This window comes from Columba livia, chromosome 1, assembly GCF_036013475.1.
Source record: "Columba livia isolate bColLiv1 breed racing homer chromosome 1, bColLiv1.pat.W.v2, whole genome shotgun sequence".
NCBI lineage: Eukaryota > Metazoa > Chordata > Aves > Columbiformes > Columbidae > Columba > Columba livia.
The window spans coordinates 91,597,678-91,617,875 of NC_088602.1; the positions used below are offsets into that span (position 1 = coordinate 91,597,678).

The window sequence follows — 20,198 nt, forward strand, 5'->3', positions numbered from 1 at the left end:
TTTTTCCACTATTTGCGTAGGTTAATCTAATAAACGTTGTGGGCAGCTAGATGAACTAGCTGCAACAAAACACCAGCGGCTTCCTATGGAGTTTTCTAGGATACCATGTAGCCCCACCTGCAAACACCAGCCACATCAGATAAAAACAAAGCTGCCCCTCAGACAGCACTGCTGGTTCTGGGTGGGGGGCTGCACAGGCCCTAGGACTAGTACCTGCTACTGCACAAACCCAGCTCAGCCTACAGCCTGTGCCCAGCTGCAGTGAGCCTAACAGGGGTGCAGCAATCAGGCACCAGCTATACAGACGTAGAGGCGATCTACCCCGCTAGGCCGGAATTAAGCCCGTGGAACACCAACCCGGTGCTGGGAGTACGCTGGCCCCGCGGGAGGGGGCTCTGGCCCGGGAAAGCAGCGGGGCCGAAGGCGGCTGCCCACGGAGCGCTCCCTGTCCCCCTGCGCTGCCCCTCCCGGGCCCCCCTCGCTTATGCGAACCCTCATCACCCCGATATCACACGGGGCAACCCGACTGCCTTTAAAAAAAAAATAAATCCACCCCGGCTGTTCTGGGGGACGGGGTTTGCGCAGACGCCGGGCAGAGACCCGCCGCAGGCTGAGCAGCCCGCGGTCCCTTCCAGCCGTGCAGGCAGCGAGCCAAAGGCCGCCCGGCCCCCGGTGCCCGCGAGCGGGCAGCCCCCGCCTCACCCTCCTCCTCGTCCTGGAAGCTGAGCAGGCTCGCCCGCGGCACCTCTTTGTTCTCCCGAGGCCTCTTCTTCTCCTTGGGGCGCCCGGCCCCCGGCAGCCCATTGCCCTGCTGCTGCTGCGGCGGCGGCGGGGGGGACAGGAGGGCGGGCGCCGGCAAGGCCCCCAGGCCAGCCCTATCGGCTCCCATCAAGCCCAGCCCCAAGCCGAGAGCCGCGCCGTAGCCCGCGGCGCAGGCGAAGGCCGCGGGGCTGCCGGGCAGGGCGAGGGGCACGCAGCCGGGGGGCAGCGGCAAGAGCCCGGAGCCCGCCGCCAGCGCCATGGAGGCCTCACCGGGCCCTTCACCCCCCGTGCCGGCCGCCGGCGCCGGCTCCTGAGGCGGCTCCTCGTCGCGCTCCTCGTCTTCCTCCTCCGAGTCGTTCCGCTTCCTCACATTCACCCTCCGCGCCTTACGGAACATCCCGCCGAGCACCGACCCCCCGCGCCGCTCTGCTCGGCACCGCCCGCTCCCGCCACCCCGCGCCGCGGCCCAGTCCCGGCTCCCCGAGCATGATCGCCGCCGCGCCGGCGGCCACAGCGCCACCTGCCGCCCTCCGCCCGCTGCCGCCTGCCCGCCAACGGCGAGCGGCCGCCCGACCACAGAGAGGCCGCGGAGACGGAGGATAGAGCGTACACCTCAAGGAGCGTAGAGAGCCAGCGCTAGAGCAGCTCGCCTCGCCGCCCGCCACTCCCCCTTCTTCCTTTCCCAGCGGCCGCCGCGGCCGCCATCTTGTGTCCAGAAAGCGCGGCGCGCGAGGGGGGCGCCGGAGGGCTCCCGGGCGGCCCCTGTGGAATGCGCCATTGCCCGGGGCGGGCGGGGGGCGAGCGTGGCCGGTGTCTCCCTCGGGTGAGGCGGGATGCCGAGCTTCGGCTTCTCCGTCTCCGCCCCGGTGGGCTTGTTTTCGACAACCAGCTTGGGGACGGCGGCAGCGGGCACCCGGAGAGGGTGCAGATACCCAGGTCCACCCCCACAACGTCATTCTCGGCGGGCAGGGTGCTCCCTGGCTCCGCACGGCCTCTGCCGGAAAGCCGCTGCCCTCCCTGAGGAGATCTTGTCTTCTGCCTTGGAGGGAGAAATAATGTGGTCTTGTCTTCATTAGTGTTACACAGTAGCATCTTTTATGTGTGAGGCCCCTTGTGGTTCAGTTTCGTCGGGGCTGAGGGCGTCTGCAGGAGTCTGCCGAGCCTCCCTTATAGAATCACAGGTTGGTTTGGGCTGGAAGGGGCCTCTGTAGACCATCTAGTCCAACCCACCTGCAAAAGCAGGTTCACCCAGAGCAGATCACATAGGAATGTGTCCAGGTGGTGTTTAATATCTCCAGAAAGAGAGACTCCACAGCCTCTTTGGGCAGCCTGTTACAGTGCTATGGCACCCTCAGAGAAGTTTCTCCTCATGTTTGGATGGAACCTCCAGTGTTTCAGTGTTAAGGAAAAACTGAGTTTGCTGGCAGATACCAAAAGATCAATGGCCTTATTGAGGGCAGTCTTTCTAAGTACAAGTGTTTGGAACTGGAGGAACATCTTTTCAGTCCTGCCATACCAGGAGTGCAAGACTCCCCTGCAGCGTGTCTCTGCCAGCTGCCTTGGGAGGTTGCCCAGGAGGAGATAGAGTAGAGGGGCCTGGCTGGTCTCCTGCAGCCTCTCACTGTGGCTGCACAGCAGGATCTCCTGTAGAAAGCATTGCGTTACTCTTGAGGTGTTCTCAATCTCTGTTGACTTCCTGAAGTCACACCAGAACCACTAGTAGGAGGGAAAACTGTAAATTTACAGCTTCTATCTCCATTTTTTTTCTGATTAAAAAAAAATCACCTCAATTTCCATTGATTGGCATATCCAGTAATCATGCATCAAGGTTAAGGACTGGCAAATACATACAGGTTGAATCTGATACATTAAGAATTACGCCATTGGGTATATAAACATTAATTGCTGTGAATATGTGATCAAATGCCATAGGATGTTGAGTGTGGTTAAGTGTGAGTGGCTTGCACTGGGATTTAAAACAGATCCGCAAAATCACAATTATTTCTGCAGAGTGATACTTAATGTACCGTGTGTAGTTTACATGCAGACAAAAGAAACTTCCACCAACTGATAAAACGTATGTGGTATATGTTTTCTATGCGTTGCTCTGAAGAAAGTCTGCAAGCTTCTAATACAATAATTTCATATGGCAAAGCCATATAAAATTGAAACTGGGAGAAGAATGGGGGTGTTGAAAAGATCACTGCAATATTGGTGCTGTGGATTTCTGCTGCACGTATAACTGAGAGGAGGGGTTTTTTGCTGATTTCTGGAAGATCTGCAGTGGTTACTTGGGCACTGGAATAAAAGGTCTTTTGCATGAGTATTACTGAGAACACTATAGTGGCAAAAGTAACTGAAACTGTAATTTGCAGTGCTAGAAAGCCCATGGATTTATTCATGTTACGGTTACTTCCTGACAAGGCCAGAATACATACATTCTGTTACTGCTGCGTGTGTGAGTTTTGTAACAGGAACAACGGCCAACCACTGCTGTCACCGCAATGTGCAAGTACTGTGTTATGCAGCACGCTTTTTACTAGAGGGCAGCAGAACCTCAGTGAGTTGACTGAAGATCATTTATATGTGTTTTCCTCAGATTTTAAAATAGAGGGTTGGTAACATTTAAAAATGAAGATATTTGTTTGTGTGTGCCAGCTCTTTTTTTTTTTTTCTTTTTTTTTTCCCCCCACAAAGCTATCCTGTGCAGGATTAGTAAGTAGCCAGTTTGTGAAGACAAGGTTAGTTGCACAGACAGTTGGAGCATGAGATTCTTGGGCAGACAATCTGAATTATTTGCCTGTGACTGCAATACATTCCAGGCATGCAGTGTGCCCAGAACACCACCCCTCCAGCCCCCCTACTGCCAAGCTTTGTCAGCCCTAACCATTTTGTAACCTGCAACACAACCATGAGAGGTGTCACAAGAAATATTTGTGATCTGGGTAGAAGGCTTATGGTTTGTTGCCAAGGTGCTGACAAAAGAAATAACATCTTTACAACAGCTGATTTAATAGTTATCTGATTGAGTTAAATTGAGTTCAGTCCCCTGCCTTCCAACACCTGTGTGCTTAAATCTGTTAATTTGTAATTGCAAGAAGACCCCATTAATTCAGTAGTTACTGCATTGTTGATTTCAGTGGGAAAACTCACAGTAATGGAAGGTGTACATGTATTTAAGTATTCTGAAAAATTAAGTTTTGCTTCCTAACAAAACTGCTCCATCATTTATTATAGTTATACAAAAAGTATTTCTTTAAAGTTGTTGAAGCAAATTCATTGGTTCTTCCAAATCTAAATAGCCATTCTCCTCAATACACATATTTTATCGCGATTTGTTGTAATCCTTTTTTGGCAATGCCAGACTGTTAGGACTTGCTGTTCTAAAGCTTTTATTGTACTATATGGATGAATGCCGGCCTTAGTCATATCTCATAGAATGCAAATCCTGCAGGCATGGGTGAAGAGCAGACTTTGGGCTATATGAATAGTCCCAACATATGTTTTTCAGGGGATGGTGATCTTTCTCTTACAATGCATCTGAAAATTGTTTGCTACATGTCTGCCAGAAGCCTTGCCTCCCGTATCAGATGAGAATCTTTGGATGGGGCTTTTCTCTCTCCTCATAGAGGAGAACATGAGCAGTACTTGCTGTTATCACAAAAGATGAAGTCAAGCTCTCTGAATTTGGGGAAATTGCAGGTGTTGTCACACCTGACATGAAAGAGGCAGGACTTTACCTGTGAAAAGTCCCTTTGTGAGCATAGTGGTGTCTCATCTGTTAGGTGGCCTCTTGCCCAGTGCTTTTCTGTGATGCGTGCTGAGGCTTGGCAGGGAGCAGAGCATCCTGGTCACCTCAAAAATGCACTTTCGGTTGTGCGCTGACGTTGGAGGTTGCCTGTGTAGCCCAGCCTTGCTTTCGTAAAAGGCTGCATCACCCAGCCTGAGCAGAGGGTTCCCAGCTCTGGTGAGTAGCCAAGAGCAAGGACAATGCTGTGCTTCCAGTCTGAGTAACCTGTAGCTACCTGGCACCCCTTGAACCTGACAGCAGTGGGCCATATCGACAGGGTCATGGCCAGTAGATGAAGGAAAGGGATTATTCCCCTTGTCACAGCACTTCCTAGGCTGCATACGGAGTGCTGTGTGCGGTTTGGTCCCCACCAGTACAAGAAGGATATGGATTGATTGGTGTGGCCCAGTGGTGAGCCACCGAGATGGTCAGGGGCTGATGCATGTGACTGAAAAAAGTGTGAGGCAACTGGGCTTGCTCAGCCTGGAGAAGGGAAGGCTGGGCTTAATATATGGACAAACATTTCCACCTGCAGAGCAGGTTGCCCAGAGAGGTTGTGCACGCTCTGTCCTTGGGGGTTTTTGGGACCCAACTTCAGAAAACCCTGAGCTGCCTGGTCTGATCATAGAGGTGGCCCTGCAGGGGGTTAGACTGGAGACCTCTTGAGCTGCCGTCTAACCTAAGTGATTCTCTGAAGGCTCTGGTTCTTCTACAACTGGAGGTACATAGTTACGTCTCTTTCTGTCTGAGGCACAGCCTTAAGCCAAAATTTATCTGCAGATTTAAATTCTTAGTTGATGATATATATAAAAAGAAAAATGTACTGATGCTTTCTAAAACAGTCGTTTCACGTTTTCTTCTTTAAGAAAGCATTTTGCTGAATTGGTTGGATGAGTCTGTCTCACTGCAAACACCTCCTTGTGGAGTGCTATCACAGTCAAAACTCCATCCCATAACAGCTCCTCCTGGCCAAACCAAACAGACTTAAAGAGGTCCCATCTCTCTCCTAGAAGTTTACCATGCCTCTGACTAGAGAATATGTTAAGTAGCTCAGTAAATGAATGTTACAACATAGCTCTTGTTGTCTGAGGTTGAGAAAACATCAGAGTAGAGCAGGCTGGGAAAGTGCTCTGTGATACTAGAGACGTTGTCCACGCTGTATGACTTCAGCAAAGAATATCCATTGAAAAGTGAGGTATCCAGAAAAGAAATGTATGCAAGCATTTGCCTGTCTTTGTTGTGCACTGCAAGCAAGTCTTCGTTTTCATTGTTGTTGCTGCTGTGGATGATTACACTCTGCTCTGGAAATCGTCCCTTGACCTTGTTTACCCGGAGCTTTCGAAGTCCCCAAATGGCCAAGTATTCTGTTGGGAGAGGAGTGGTGCCACAGAAGGAGAGCTTCAAATCCCACACCCTTGTGAAGTTGAGGAGCATCTCCAGCACAGAGGTGTCTGTGAACCAAATGGTCAGGTGGCTCTTGTAGGTAGTATTTTCGATGGTAGAAGGCAACACTGTTTTGCAATTGCACATCAGGTTTGCCAGGCAGTAATCACAATCACGGATATCCACCGAGCAGCTGCAGTTGCGAATTGCATTTTCCTTGGTGAAAATTAGTGTATGGTTCTTCTGACTTCTCACAAAACTGCCAGTGATGTGTATGCCAAGGAGGCCAGCCAAAATGAGAGCCAGCCAAAAGGAGAAAGCAGAGAAGGCTCTTGGCTCCATTAGTACTAGGGCACCAAGCTGCCAAATGTCTTCTTTTCCTCGGTGAATTATATCACTTTTCTTCACCTGCTGAGAAAAACAATTTATTTATTATACCGAAGACCACTGAAAGGGTAATATTACTTTGCTTTTCCCTCTCATTATCTGTCTCATCTGTTCAGAACCATATTGCAGTTTTGCAGGTTGCCCTGCTTTAGAGGGGAAGTAAACTGCACTGACTGAGAAAAATGAATTGCAACTCGTGTTTGGGATTCATCTTTCACTCCTCTTTTGCTCTAAATGGTTTCATCTGCTTATTGGACGGCTTGGACCCACTTCTCTACCCAGGCAGCTCCTCAGCCTGCCCAGTCTGAATGTAAGGGCAGAACTCTTATTACTCTTTTCTGCTTTCTGCTTTCCCTTTGTCTGTCTCCCAAATGACTGTGTTCTCCACTCTGACGAGTGAGACAGTCTGGGAAGGGCTAAAGACAGAAGCTGGAAGTGGTTTGTTTCATACCTGAATTGTTTAGTAAGGGTTGTGATAACCTTCCCTTTAAACTGAGCGTGGGATATACAGGGCAAAAAAGGGAAAGAAAGAAAGGAAGGAAGGAAGGAAGGAAGAAAGAAGCAAGCTAAGGCCAGAAGTTCTGCTAGATGCAGCACATGTGGGATGTTAACAGCTTGTTGCTGTTAAAACCTGCTTTTGATCCATATGAAGCTACCTCTGCTCCAGCCTCACTCTGTAAGTTTTGGGGAGCACGGACCATCTCTCACTGTGTCTCCACATAGTAACTAGCGTAGGATAGTTCCTGGCTTTGTTGGTTGCTCTGGCCCTCTTTATTTACCCTGGCAAACAAAGTAGAACCTCCACGCATGCTTATGACAGTGGAGCAAGTTTCCATCCCAGCCATGCTCCACTTCAGATGGTTGGGACCAGGTTTGGTGAGGACTCTTGGATTCTCAGCTACCAGCCCTTTGGTTTTCAGAGTGGGGTTCGGTCTAACCATGAACATCTGGGCTCTCCTGACATATTATTAAATGATGGTACGAGCAGAATGTCATTTCTCAAAACAAATTATAAGATGTTGGAAAGTTTGTCAGATTTTACTGTAATTATTTTGAAGCACCAAGAGACAGAGCCAAATTTTGACCAAAAGCAGCAGGTCTTAGTGAAGGCATCAATAAGGTATGCACTGAACAGAATTTGGCCCTTAGCGCGTGAAAAGATTTTTCCAGGTCAAGAATGCATGTGTCTAGCACTTCAGAAAACATGGCAATACACCTACAGTTTTGGAGAAACATACCAGATAAACAGGAAAATAATAGTATTTATAATAAATATACAAACTGGTTTTGTCTGTTACCCAGTCTTCCATCATTAGACAGTGGAATCTTCTGCTATGAAATTCATAATCATTTAACAGATTAAGAAATGTGTCTTTAGGATCACACTAAAGTTCTCTTAGTTATTAGCATTACCGTATACATGGTAGTTTAACAGGTACGTGATTTAGATCTAAATGTTTTAAGTCCAATTCCTGCTGAAAGTTCAAGTGAGAGTGTTCTTTGCCTGACATTAAATATTAGGAAACCCACAAAACTGTGTCTTGACAGAGTAGTTTGTGTCCAACTTTCCACATTTCTCACTTATAGAGGATATAGTCCTCTAGTCTACCTTTTTTCTTCGAAATTCATTCTCCTGTCAGTGAATCTGTAGAAACTGTGATGCTTGGGAAATGACTAGCACTTTGCCATACATAGGAAGAGAAAGAAAAGGGAAAGTTATGTGCACATGGAGGAAGAATCTGCACATAAGAAATGGTGGACTCTGGGCCAGACATTACCACCAGATCCTTTCCAAGAATGAGATCTTTAGCTTGTGATAGACAGTTGCATGAAAACATCAGTTCATTGCTTAACAACTATTGAAAAGTAATTAAATTGTTAAGATGTAATAGGAAAATGATGGAGAAAAAGAGACTGTGGTTTTGAGCTACTGCATAAGTCACTTGTTTGCTGATACTTGCCTGTTGTGTGCAATTCAGATCCCACTATTTCAGAAAGGAGACCACGGGACTGGAGTTCAGAGAAGAGCAACAAGAGTGATGAGATGTGGAAAGGCTTCTCTTTCAGTAAGGTGCAACTGTAGATGAGAAAAGAGATGGTTGAGGCAGGATATGGTGGTGACCTATAACAGCACAAATAACATGGAGATGATGCGTAAAGATCAATTTTTCCCTCTTCCATGCAACAACAAAACATCTCAAATAAAACCAGTAGGGTCACAGCTGACTTGTTGATCCTTAGCAAAGATGGTGCAAAAAGTTTTCACAAATCCAAGGCACGACTGGATAAGTTCAATGAGGACCAGTCTGCTGCAGTTATCATGCACACATGCACCACACATCTGGCTACAGAAGGCCCTGTGCTGAAAATAGTTGGAGGCAAAGGAAATTACAGCAGTAAGTATCACATGTTCTTATCCCATTTGACATCTCTGCTATGCACTGCCTTATGGCTGCACATGGAGATGGCTACTGGACTAGAGGGGTCTTTGGTCTGACAGAATATGGCCATTCGTGTACAAGACCCATATAGTGCAAATGTATACAAACTGACTTGAGTGTGATTTAATTCTGTATGTACTCCCTGAATTCAGTGTGTTTTCTTAAATGGTGGATACAGACATTTTAGTGCTTATATCAAATATCTAATCTGTGTTGTGGGACATACCAGAAATACCAGTCCAACTGTTGGCTAATGTTTAACTTCAAAGGTCAGACTTATCTAAACTGTAGCTCTTCTGGTGTCATAACTACTAGATTCATTTGGTCTCCAGTATCTAAGCATCTAATCATGCATCACAATGAAAATCCTATTACTGAACCTGCACACTGTGCTTACTAACAAATCAGAAATCTGTAATATCACTGCTGTTTCACAACTCGATAAAATTATTTTTATTTATGTGTTTTGGAGGTAATATTTTAAAGAAGAATTCCTAGACAATGCTAACAATATGAGTTTGAACTAAGCAAAAGAGATTTTAATTGAAGACTCGGCACGTCTGCATTTCAAACTCCCATCTTTGTCAACACAGTGATATTGCTTTTCCCACATAACATGTGAGAATTTACTAGTCATAAAACATTATAATAAAATACTTTGATGCATTCTCATTAGTTTTAACTCTTCATTCCTTTTCATATTTTTTTTTCAGTACCTGAAGAGCGGGGAATCTTTAGTTGTCTACTGTATTGCAGCCAACCAAACCCCAATTTCTTCCAAGGTTAGCTTAGTTGATAGCATTTGGGCTCTGTCCAACAAAATCCAAACAAAATTCCTAATTTTGGCATTCCAGGAAATGTTATCTCCAGAAATACTTGATATCTTCTTCTGCTCCCTGCAAGGCAGAAACAGTCCTATCAATTCAGGTCTTGGTATTTAGTTTCTGTGTGGTTTTGGTGAGTGATATGCAAGCAGTGAAATATATGTTGCAGGTTTTCCATCAGTGAAGTGTCAAATGCACCTGCAGTGCACCTTTACTGAAGCTACCAATTATCTATAGAAAAATGTGTATGTTAATCAAATTACTTTGCTGTCTGCACTGATTAAGGCTTGGAAAAAGCTTGGCTTAAATTTTAAGGGGAGAGAGGAGCTGCCTTGCAAGGAAGAAGCAAGTTAAAGTTAACTGCACTAGGTTGTTGACTCTGAGTTGTATCATTTTGAACTATTACTGCTGTCAAGACACTGTTAGAAAGGAGGGGGGTCACTAGTTAGCAAGAGTTTCTTTTCACTAAAAGCCTAGGAGGGGAGGTCTTTATCTTGTCTTCTCTAGGGGTGGCTCAGAAGAGTCTGAATTTCAGTAAGGAAGATAAAGAATAATGTGAAGCAAAAGTTGCAGACATGGCAGTTGACAGGACTTTGCCAGGACAGAGGGTGGGGGAAAAGGAAAGAGGATCAAGGAAGAGCAGGAGTCTGAAAAACTGGGCCAGGGCCTGAATCTATGCAGGATGATGTCTTGTTAGTATGAAGCTAAATGGCTGAGGTGATCTGAGTTTAATCATTGAAAGGACTGAAACACAAAATTGTTAATGTTTTTTTAGTTTGCTGTGTTGATGTCATGATGAGCTACACAAAGAATAAACCCTTAGTCTCTCAGGAAGTGGTTTTGAAGTTGCAAAAACTAATTGAGTTATTTTCAAAAATCTTCCTCCTTTGCAGAGATTCCTTGTATTTTGGATTGCTTGTAATGCAAAGATCCATTCAGCAAGGCTCTTGGAGATGCAGGAAACACCTTTGTTGTAATATCGTCAGTAAGCTGAAAGAAAATATGGGGCAATTCTTTTGCCTGTTTTGGGGCTGTGTTCTCCATCATCTCCACATTTACAAATAACAAAGGAATGTCTTTAGAAAACTGGAGAATTTGGTCTATGGGATACATCTTTCCATCATGCTCTCTCTCTGAGAATTACCCACTCCCCTTAACAGAGGTAATTTACCCGTTGATCTCACTAAAATATTTTTACGTATAATCTATGGAAACCCAAGGAATGCATCAGATTTTGGTAAAAGTCAAGAATTTATGTACAATTTTCTAGGGAAAATTATGGATATGCCATGTTCTCTTCCCTAATTTTTAAATCAAGCTTAGCTAGATTTATGATATAATCAGTACATATACAGAGACTAAGCAACAAGTTCTGCAGCCTTCTGCCTTGATTATGGCTACAAGGCAGCATTTTAGTGATAAAACAACCCAACAGACTCAGTCTATGTCTTACTCTTCTATTATGCTACCAACTTCGGCAAATGGAGGTTTGTCATATCATGATGAGTGTTGTTTCTCCTTAACATTTAAAAAAAAATCTATAGATATTTAAAGACTTTTCCACCTGACACAATTAATTTTACAGCTTGTTTCCATAAGCCATTCAACATTTCCTTGCTTAACAGCATAGTGGGTATAGCAGTCTTGTAAAAATAAAAACATAAGCGTTTTTCATCTTTTCAGTTTATTCTAGAAGACTGATGAACTTCAGAAATGAGAATTGTACTTCAAATCTGAACTTGGCAAATGATCTGAATGTGTTTCCCTTACAGGTCAGTAAACAAAAACCTGCCTGCTTTTATGCATGTGTTCTGTTGCAGAGAATAATCCCTTTGTCTACAGAAGGTCGAGCTAAGAAGGAGCTGGTCTGCATTTGATTTCCATAAAATTCAATTCAGCTGTTCTAGACAGTCATTCTCGTCCAACCTTACATGTGGTGGTCATCAGTCTTTGAAAGTGACTGGAGTAATAGAAATGGTGACACATTTTCATACCAGGGGTGACTGGATTTGTTCATTAACCAGTTGCAGTGAGCTGATCGATAAATACATTTTGATTGAAACACACAATGGCTCTGTAGCCTAAGCGTGGTGTGTGCTATAGGAGTCCTGTGCTACTGCTGAAGGTTTCATTTAAACTTTTGAGTAAAAGAATCTAGAGCTCTGCCGGGCAACAAGATGACCTCCAGCAGAAGTAATACCACCATGGGTTCACTTGTTTGTGCAATGCAGTAAAGAAGTAATTTGTTCAAAAAGATGGTGATTTATTCTAACAACATGGTTTCTTCATGGTGGTATTACTTCTAACAATAACGTAATCAATCCTGTTTCAAATGAGGCATAGGTGGGATATAATAGCAAGCCCTTCACCCAAGTGCACTGATACTTTTTCTAAGTTTGTCTCACACAGTTAGCAAACAATTATGTAGTGTTCTGAAATTATGCACTGTAATTGCAACGTTTCCTTTCATCTGGTCAGTTTTTGTTACAGATACAACATTCAACAAATCAAGATAAATTGGATAAAATAAATCGAAGTAAATTGGATAAAATAAAGCCTGCTTTCTTTCTTTCTTTACATAGTCTGTTTTTGGAAATACATTTTGAAGTGGAAAAAACAAGAGGTGAGTAAAATTAGTAGAAAAATAGCCGCTGAGTCACACCCTCACACTGCCTTGCCCTCCAGAGTCACAATGTAGTAAGCATTTAATGTTTCAGAATGAAGTAAAAAATTAAATCAGTGTATAAGAATGAGCCAGCGCCTTGAATAATAATTAGACTGCATTGCCCCAGAGGTCTTTTCTTCTGCCTGCTTCTTCTCTTAAGCAGTCACCCAACTTCACTAAGCATTGGTAGAGTATGACTGCCCTATAGGAATTACTTATGGTTGATCCAGTTCTCCTCGAAACAGCTGTTTCCTCAGTGTTTCCTCAGTATTCACCTGCCAATTACAGCCTGTCAGAAAGATTTTAAATAATGGATTTTGGTGTCTGTGAATTGAAGAGGTACCTTGATTCAAGTATCAGAAAGCAAAGATTCAGTGCTTACAAAAAGAGTGCTGACAGAAACTCCGCTGCTGCAAGGGCTTCCTGGAAAATGGGCAAGTGGAAATGGGATGTGTTCAAGATCAAGAGATTCTTAATTGACCTGAAAATGTTAATTATCAAGGTGGCTTTGGTGATTGGTGTAATCTTGGTTTTCATCTGTCATTTAAGCTTCCTGAAGTCCAAAGCTACCACCCAGTTTTCATCATAGACTGCTTCAGAAAAGTCTTCCTTGACATTGCCAGGAAACTCTTGCATCATCCCCAACTGGAGGACTGTTTGATACAGCCAGGCCTTTTGAGTTGAATACTTGGAGAATAAGGAAGAAAAGGCAGCTCTAAGCACCAAGAGCAGCTCTATAACAACTGAATAAGTCCATAGTAAAGCATGTCTAGGAATACCTGAACACAGTACCTCAACCACAGAGCACAGACTCAGCAGATGCAGGTGGGTGAGGAGGAAACCACAGCAGCTCCTGTTGTGGAACAAGGAGGAAGCTGTGGGCAAAGGAGGCAGCTGTAGAATGAAGGGGGAAAGGTGGTGATAAGAGGCTTGGTGGAGGAGAGACAAGTGCAACCCAGGGATGGGATGAAGGAATGAAGGAGAAGGAAGAAGTGGGGAGCCTTCCTGAACACATCAGGAAGCTCTTTAATAGAGCAGAACATAGGGAAAGAGTATAAAACTGAGGTCCTGGGGCAAATTTTTTTGCTAACTTCACAAACCTCTCCTAACAGAAAGGTGTTCCTGCTCCAGCAGGGGGATTGGACTAGATGATCTTTCGAGGTCCCTTCCAATCCCTAACATTCTGTGAATCTGTGAAACATTTTTCTAGAAGAGCCACCCATTCTGCTTCCACTTTGGCTACTGATTTGTGCAGTTTATAGGCAGTCCAATATTTGTTCTCCAGTAATGTGTTGTTCTTTCAGTGCAAAAACCAGAGGAAAACTAGATCCCAGCAGCTGCCTTGGAGTCCGTCCAGCCTACTGTGCTGGCCCGGAGAGGGGGCAGGAAACCAGTGCTTCGGACTTGTGATCTCTGTGATAGGGAGGGGAGGAGAGAAGCTACATTCTCTGCTTAGCAGCCAGCAAAAATCATAATGATTTTAGGGAAATTTTGCTTGCTTCCAGTAGCAATAACCTGCTTCTGAAAAAAAAAAAAAAAAAGGAAAAAAAAAATGATCTAAATCTAGCAAATAATTTATTCATTTTTGTCCTGAGTGGAGGGCCTTTGGAGTGAAAATTGGATTAGACATAGATATCAGCAGAAAATTATTCCAGTTTGCTTGCTCTAGCCATGCATGGTTTTAGATGTGTATCCTTTCTTCAGCATTGAAACTGCTGTTTTGTAACACATTATCGCAGAAGTTTTCTAGCTCAAGCTTCCATCCCCAATCCTTTCTCTTCATAGGTTCTGGTAGCTGAAGGAGATTTTCAATGCTTATTCAGTAATAGTGTCATTTCGGGTTTCTGAATTTGCTTTGATCATTCCACCATTTTTTTTTTTTTTTTTGCTAATTGCAGATCTGTGTATTAAGAAGACTGCAAAAAAGCAATAAAAAGCCTTTGGCTGTTGTGTGAGAATGCTACTGTCTCAAGGAAAGTTAATCCTATTCAATGGAAGTCCCAGGCGTATACAATTAATTTCTTCACAGGGTGCTTTCTTCCATTCTCTATTCAGAAAAAAAACTAATTAAAACCCCTCATTGATCACTTGTGTTAACATGTGCCTATGTGAAAGTGCTGTGTTAAGCAAAGAGGAGCTTAAATCCATATAATCTTGTGTAGCTTGAGTAATGTACACAGGGTGAATACCAAACCCACCCATTTTAGATCAAAATAACATGAAAGGCTGGACAAAAACAAAAGCATTCAGCAGTAGAACTGCAAGACTGCCTCTATCTTTTCCTGTATGCATGCAGGTATGGGAGGAACGTGTAAAAAAATATGATGCATTTCACAGCAAGGGTGGCAATGAGGATGTGGGGGTCAATGGGCTCATATCACTGCAGCTGATGTGTCGCTCGCCAGCTGCCCAGAAACCACAAAAGGGAGGCAAGAGTGAGAGGAGCACAGACAAAACTCCCATTACTCTAAGGAGCAAAGCATGCCCCAGATTTGCCTTCATCCGTGTACACTTTCAGTGATACTTAATATCAGTCTAACCTGTAAAATGCTAGTTGAAAAAGGGATTTTTAAAGAATGTTTTCATCATGACTAACTAGAGGTTTTTGAAGTGCAATTTCTTTGGCCTTTGAAAGAGTAAGTGGAATTTTTTCTCATTGTGGTTGGTTGGTTGTTTTTTTGTTTGTGTTTTTTTATTGTTAGTTTTGTTTTTTGTTCAAAGATAATGCTAACAATTTGTTTGAAAGCCTGTCGGATCTTCTGGAAAAAAGAAAAAAAACTTCTATTGTTAAATCATAGCTGAAAAAAATAAGATTTGTGGTCTGCAGAGAAACAGCAAGTTTAGCTTTTAACATCTACTGAACTAAGCAGGTGTTGAGATACGAGTTTACAGGAAAATGTAAAGAGTTATGTTAAATCTGAGGAGTCATTATCTTCATAAGTCTAGTCTGAGTCTTCACTGCAGCATAGATGCATTATCTGACCAGAAGGCCCTAAGGAGTCTCAGGTCTTGAAGGAAACAGATGGCTGGATTTGACTTTTTTACTCTGTGGGAGTTTGAGGAGTTCCCTAAGTGGACTGATGGCAGAGACACCGGTATTTTGTTTTCCATGTCTTTGTTTAAACAATTACCATATTTATTTAGCTGCTCCACAGATAAATGTAGGAAAATAGCTCAGTGATAAAAGCTGACATTCTGCAGACTCCCAGGCTGCAGCATGATCCATACTTATTGTCAATAAGTTGAAAATTGTATTTGCATTCGCTTGTGCAGTGAAAGCCAGGGTTGCACTGGCTCAGCAGCCAGTGCAGAAGCAGTGGTGCCATCAAGTGTAGCGAGACAAATTCCTTCCCAGCAATGGTAAAAATGTAAGATAAAACAGGCCACTTGAACAACACACAGACCATTGAAAATGTTAATGTCTGGGTATTTTGGTATTCAGGTGTACACGGGCTCCGAGACAGACAATTCATCTAAAATCACCTCTGCAAAATCAGGTTCTCGCAATGCAAAGAAAGAGTTTTTCTGTTAAAGGCCACTTGGGAGGGGTACAAGATGTCACTCCTCTGAAAGAGCAAAGAAAGTTGTTTCTCATGGATCCTCACTGGGACTCGGAATGCAGGTGTCATCAGGCCCATCTGTCCCATACAGCGCTTCTGTCCATACTGGAAGCAAATGTTACAGTGGGGAAGGTTGTGACACGTTCTCTACAACTACCTGAAAGGAGGTTGTAGCGTTGGTCTCTTGGTTGGGCATTGGTCTCTTCTCCCAAGTAGCAAGTGATAGGACAAGAGGAAATGGCCTCAGGTTGTGCCAGGGAAGGTTCAGATTGGATATTAGGAAAAAATTATTCACAGAAAGGGTTGTCAGGCATTGGAACAGGCTGCCCAGGGAAGTGGTGGAGTCCCCATCCCTGGAGGTGTTTAAAAGACGCATAGATGAGGTTCTTAGGGACATGGTTCAGTGCTAGAATTAGGTTATGGTTGGACTTGACGATCTTGAGGGTCTCTTCCAACTGAAATGATTCTATGATTCTATGTGACTGCAGGGAGACAGATAATAGGAGAGGACCCAAGGGAAAGGAGGAAGTCTTGCCCTTCCGAAGAACTAGGAGTGATGATACCTCCCTTTTTCCCTTGGATGTATGTCACCATCAGCAGGTCACAGCCTGATTAATTCCAGCCCTGATAGTAGAAAGGATGCATATGTAAGGTCTTCATTTTCATGCCTTGCTTCACACACACGGTCTGCACTTTTCCTAATAAAGAGCAGGGGACTAAGATGAGTGACAGGATTTGCATTGCCAGGACAGACATGGAGCTATTCCAGGAAGGCTGATACACCATGATCTGACACATTGATCTGGGTATTCACCTTTGAGTTGCACCAGGACAAGCATTTACTTCAATGAAAAGTGAGAAGAAAGTGGTACAAAACTTTACCATCTCAGGAGGAGAGCACTGCTCTGTGCAGCTTTACAAAGCAGCAGCAGATAAAACATACCTTACCTGCTCGAGCACCGTAGGCAGGATTTGTCATTACACCTGTTTAACCGGGTTGAAATCAGTGCTATAAATCTGATCTAATGAAACCGAAAATCAGAATTTTATTTCTAGTAGTGCCATTATGGCAGCGTGTTTCCACCCTGCTTGCTTTTACAGCCTATGACTACAAATCCCAGTTTTCTGTTCAGTGGTTATGAAGTGCTTTAAGAGTCTCAGAGGGAAGGCATTATAGAAGAATAAGTTTCTTTGTGTTGCTATCTAACCAGGCAGCTATTCCAGTCTGTTGACTGATATTTCTCTGCAGTGCCTTCTGCAGCTTTCAAATAATGGAAGCATTAGTGGCTTGAACTCTGGTCCTGATGCTTATGAGAGAGGCCTGTACCGAAAAGGTGTCAGGAATAAAAAATTGCACCCTAGCTTTGTATTAAGGAGATACCCCAGAGTACACAGTTATATGTTACACTGTGAAAATATCTTCTACTCCAAATCATAGATCAGTACTTTTCAATAACTTCCTCTTTCGCTTCCTGAACAATCTAGCCTTTTCCCTTCCAGTAGGCTATTGTTATTTATTTTTGTGAAAAAGTAGGCTTAGCAAATACAATTTTCTTCAGTACTGGCACTGACCCTGAATGTGCTAAATGCAAGTAAGCTACAATGTTAGGGAGTTGTGCTTCCTGTGATTTAAGGTCTGAGTATTCAAAAAAAAGTGTATATACATGCATAGAGCATGCATTTGTATGCTCACAAATGCACAACATTTTCTTAAAATAAGTACTTTTGTAACTGTAAGGTAGGCACAATCAAATCCCTGTTTATTTATCTGTCCCCAGAAAGGGACAACTTCTGGGAAATCAGGTGTGCTGAGGATGGGTGATCAGCACCGTCTGAAAAACAGAGTTATCCTTGATGGCTCAGGTTGAACACTGAGATACTAAAATTAATTTCAAGTCCACTTTTAAAGATTATCTGTTTTTTACATCAAACCAGCTACTCCCTGGAGCAAGGGTACTTGCACTGTTTGAACTTTAGGGAATAAAACTTGCCTGCAACTTGTTGTTATTATTTCCAAACGCCCTTTCTAACCTGACCTGAACAAAAGTTCAAGTTAAGCATTACATGAAATTAAAGATTTGCCAAGCCCAAAACATAATGCTTACTTCACAAATGAAAATGGTATAAAAAGCGTACTTTAACACTTCCTTTTCTGTTGTTCAAATCCTAGATTAAGAAAAAAAAAGATGTGAGAGGAGAAAGCTGCGTGATGGAAAGCTGTTATGAAATGTTAATGGCCACTGAGCAGCTGGAGACAGAAACTCTGGAGTGGGACCCCCTGGTGCTGGGCGTCTCGGGTCCTGTTCGCTCTCCCGGATAGTGGATGTTGACATTGCCATTAAGACTCCAGAGGCATATAATGATGGTGTAGGTACTTTGTTTTATCCTTGCTGTATTACTGGTCAGATTTATGCGTTGAGTGACAGAAAGAAACACAGTTCTAAAGCACAGGTAAACTAAATGGCAGAATAAAACACAGGTCTTAGCTGTTCTTTTCCCAAGCCTCTTCTTCCAGTGCTCTTCTCAAGGCAGTTTTAACAAAATAAAATGACCCAACTCCTGTCAGCTGGAATAATTCCCACCAACACTTCTGTCACCTTTAAAAAATTGCCTGAAGAAGTGCCTGCAAGAAGTAGCAAAATCTTTCCTGTGTTGTTTGTGGTTATTATTCATAAAGCTATTAATTATTACCAAAGACATACAGGTACAGTGTATAAACAATTGCAACATACAAAAGAGAAACTCTGTAGAATCGGTTATTTCACCATGATTACAAAACAACAAATCTGAAACAAAATACCTGCCGGGAAGAAAGAGTTACTGGCAAAAAAAAAAACTATGCTGGAAGAGAAACGGCCTCATTTATAAAAATACAAGCTATTAAATGTTCCTTTGTTATTTACACCCCCTTTCTGAGCCGAAACAGAGAGAGCGACTTACTCTTTCACCGGGTGCCAGCAGATGGGTTCGTCACCACCCGGCTTCCCGCATGGCTGCGCTTGCCGAGGCAGGGATGCTGGGCTGTGGCTGGGAGTGGGGTCAGCCCACAGGGCAGCTGGCACTGCCTCCTCTCCCACTCACTGCTGCTCTTCTTATGTTTTCAAAGAGCTGACAACCCATGCTGTTCCCCTGACAAGCAGGAGAGCGGTCCAGGGTCTACCCCTATCATCAATGCCACCGCGGCAGGATCTCTACCTGTCTTTATTTCCTCTGCTCCCGTGCCATCGTACAGGAAGGGATCACCTGGAAATGCTTAGAGGTGGCCGACGCCCTCCCCAGGAGCATTAATTCTGGGAGGGGAGCTGGGGTGTAGCTGAGTGGTGGCAGCTGGTGACCAATGTTTGCAAGGGGGTGTCCAGCCTGCTGCACAGGGAGGGAGGTGGGACCTCGGGCGTGCTGTGCTCCCCTCCTAGCTCTCCATTTGGGGAGCCCCGTGACTGTCCCCATGGGACAGACTCTGCTCTGCCCACTCTCTGGGGGCTTTGTGTGTAGGTTTAAAACAGAAAAAACCCAGGTGCTGTTTGAAGCCTGTTCACCCAACTGGAAAAAGTAACTGGAAATTTTCACCTCACAGCTTAGCAGAGGTGCAACGTAGCTCTAAACGCTGTGCATGCTTCTTCATGATCCAGCATGGAAAACGATATCTTTGTGGCATGTTTCATGATGTTGTTACCACAAGAGAGTACCTACTGAAAGCTGAAATCTCTACAGCTAGCCTGGCCAGCAGGTTTATTTATACGGAGAGGCCAGTCATAAGTTTCTTCACAAGGAAATGCAGTAGGAATGTCTCAAAAAAGCCACGAGGCAATGTACTGCAGGGCAAAGGTACTGTGGCAGGGCACCTGCAGGGAACAAAGAGTAAGAATTTCTGTGATTCAAATGAAAAGATATTTGCCGCTTTTTCAAAAACAATGCCTGGCCTTTACATGAACAAGAGCCCTCTGGGAACCGCTGGTGCTGTCATCTCAGTAAGGGCATTTGGCCAAAGCCAGGAGTGATAGTGTCATTTAGGCCCAATTCAGAGAAGTGTTTGGGCATTTTGTCGTCACTGAAACCAATGGAAGTTAGACACTAAAATGCTGTTCTGATTAAAGCCCTACCTACTAATTTATGAGACGTATTGCATATGCAAATGTAAAGGAAAAATTCCAACTGATTATGCTATAGATATTTCAGGCAAGTTGTCTGATTTGTGGATTTGTGAATATGGGATTTGTGCCTGTACTTTTTCTTTCCTGGGAGACCTGGTGCATAAGAAACTCCAGTTCCCTCTCATCCTTATTCAGAATTGAAGGAGCACTGTTTCACTCTCTGCCCATCAGAACTCCATTCAGACCCCTGAACTCACAAGATGCCCATTCAGGTCCTGGAGGAGACGTGCTCTGG

The 20,198-nt window shown here is 44.2% G+C and overlaps 2 protein-coding genes and 1 long non-coding RNA gene across 7 annotated transcripts in view; 1 reads left to right on the forward strand and 2 right to left on the reverse strand.

Moving 5' to 3' along the window:
* Positions 1-1,259, reverse strand: part of PAXBP1 (PAX3 and PAX7 binding protein 1) — a 28,134-nt gene extending 26,875 nt beyond the window's left edge. The window contains exon 1 of one of the 3 annotated variants that reach the window (XR_010473320.1): positions 703-1,259. Coding sequence is in view for 2 of the 3 variants with exons in the window: in XM_065066550.1 (XP_064922622.1) it covers positions 703-1,159 (457 nt within the window). In the remaining variant the exon portion in view is untranslated. The remainder of the gene's footprint in view (positions 1-702) is intronic. The other 2 variants (XM_065066550.1, XM_065066547.1) reach the window with 2 other exon arrangements.
* A 544-nt stretch (positions 1,260-1,803) lies between these two features.
* On the forward strand, positions 1,804-12,200 carry LOC110365416 (uncharacterized). The gene is made up of 3 exons (XR_010473329.1): positions 1,804-1,943; positions 11,271-11,359; positions 12,066-12,200. It is a non-coding gene; the product is annotated as an uncharacterized LOC110365416 (long non-coding RNA).
* Positions 3,930-19,098, reverse strand: EPCIP (exosomal polycystin 1 interacting protein). Of its 3 annotated transcripts, XR_010473326.1 has the most exons (4): positions 18,753-18,966; positions 9,480-9,659; positions 8,284-8,399; positions 3,930-6,343 (listed from the first exon to the last, which is right to left on the reverse strand). XR_010473326.1 is itself a non-coding variant. In XM_065066577.1 (3 exons), the coding sequence occupies exon 3, from the start codon at positions 6,275-6,277 to the stop codon at positions 5,603-5,605; it is 675 nt and encodes a 224-aa protein (XP_064922649.1). In that variant the 5' UTR covers positions 6,278-6,343; positions 8,284-8,399; positions 18,753-19,098; the 3' UTR covers positions 4,111-5,602. The 3 variants fall into 3 exon arrangements, 2 of the variants coding, with proteins under 2 accessions (XP_064922649.1, XP_021155466.2); XM_065066577.1 differs by lacking the exon at positions 9,480-9,659 and having other exon boundaries at positions 4,111-6,343; positions 18,753-19,098; XM_021299791.2 differs by lacking the exon at positions 18,753-18,966 and having other exon boundaries at positions 4,111-6,343.
* Between the last annotated feature and the right edge of the window lie 1,100 nt (positions 19,099-20,198).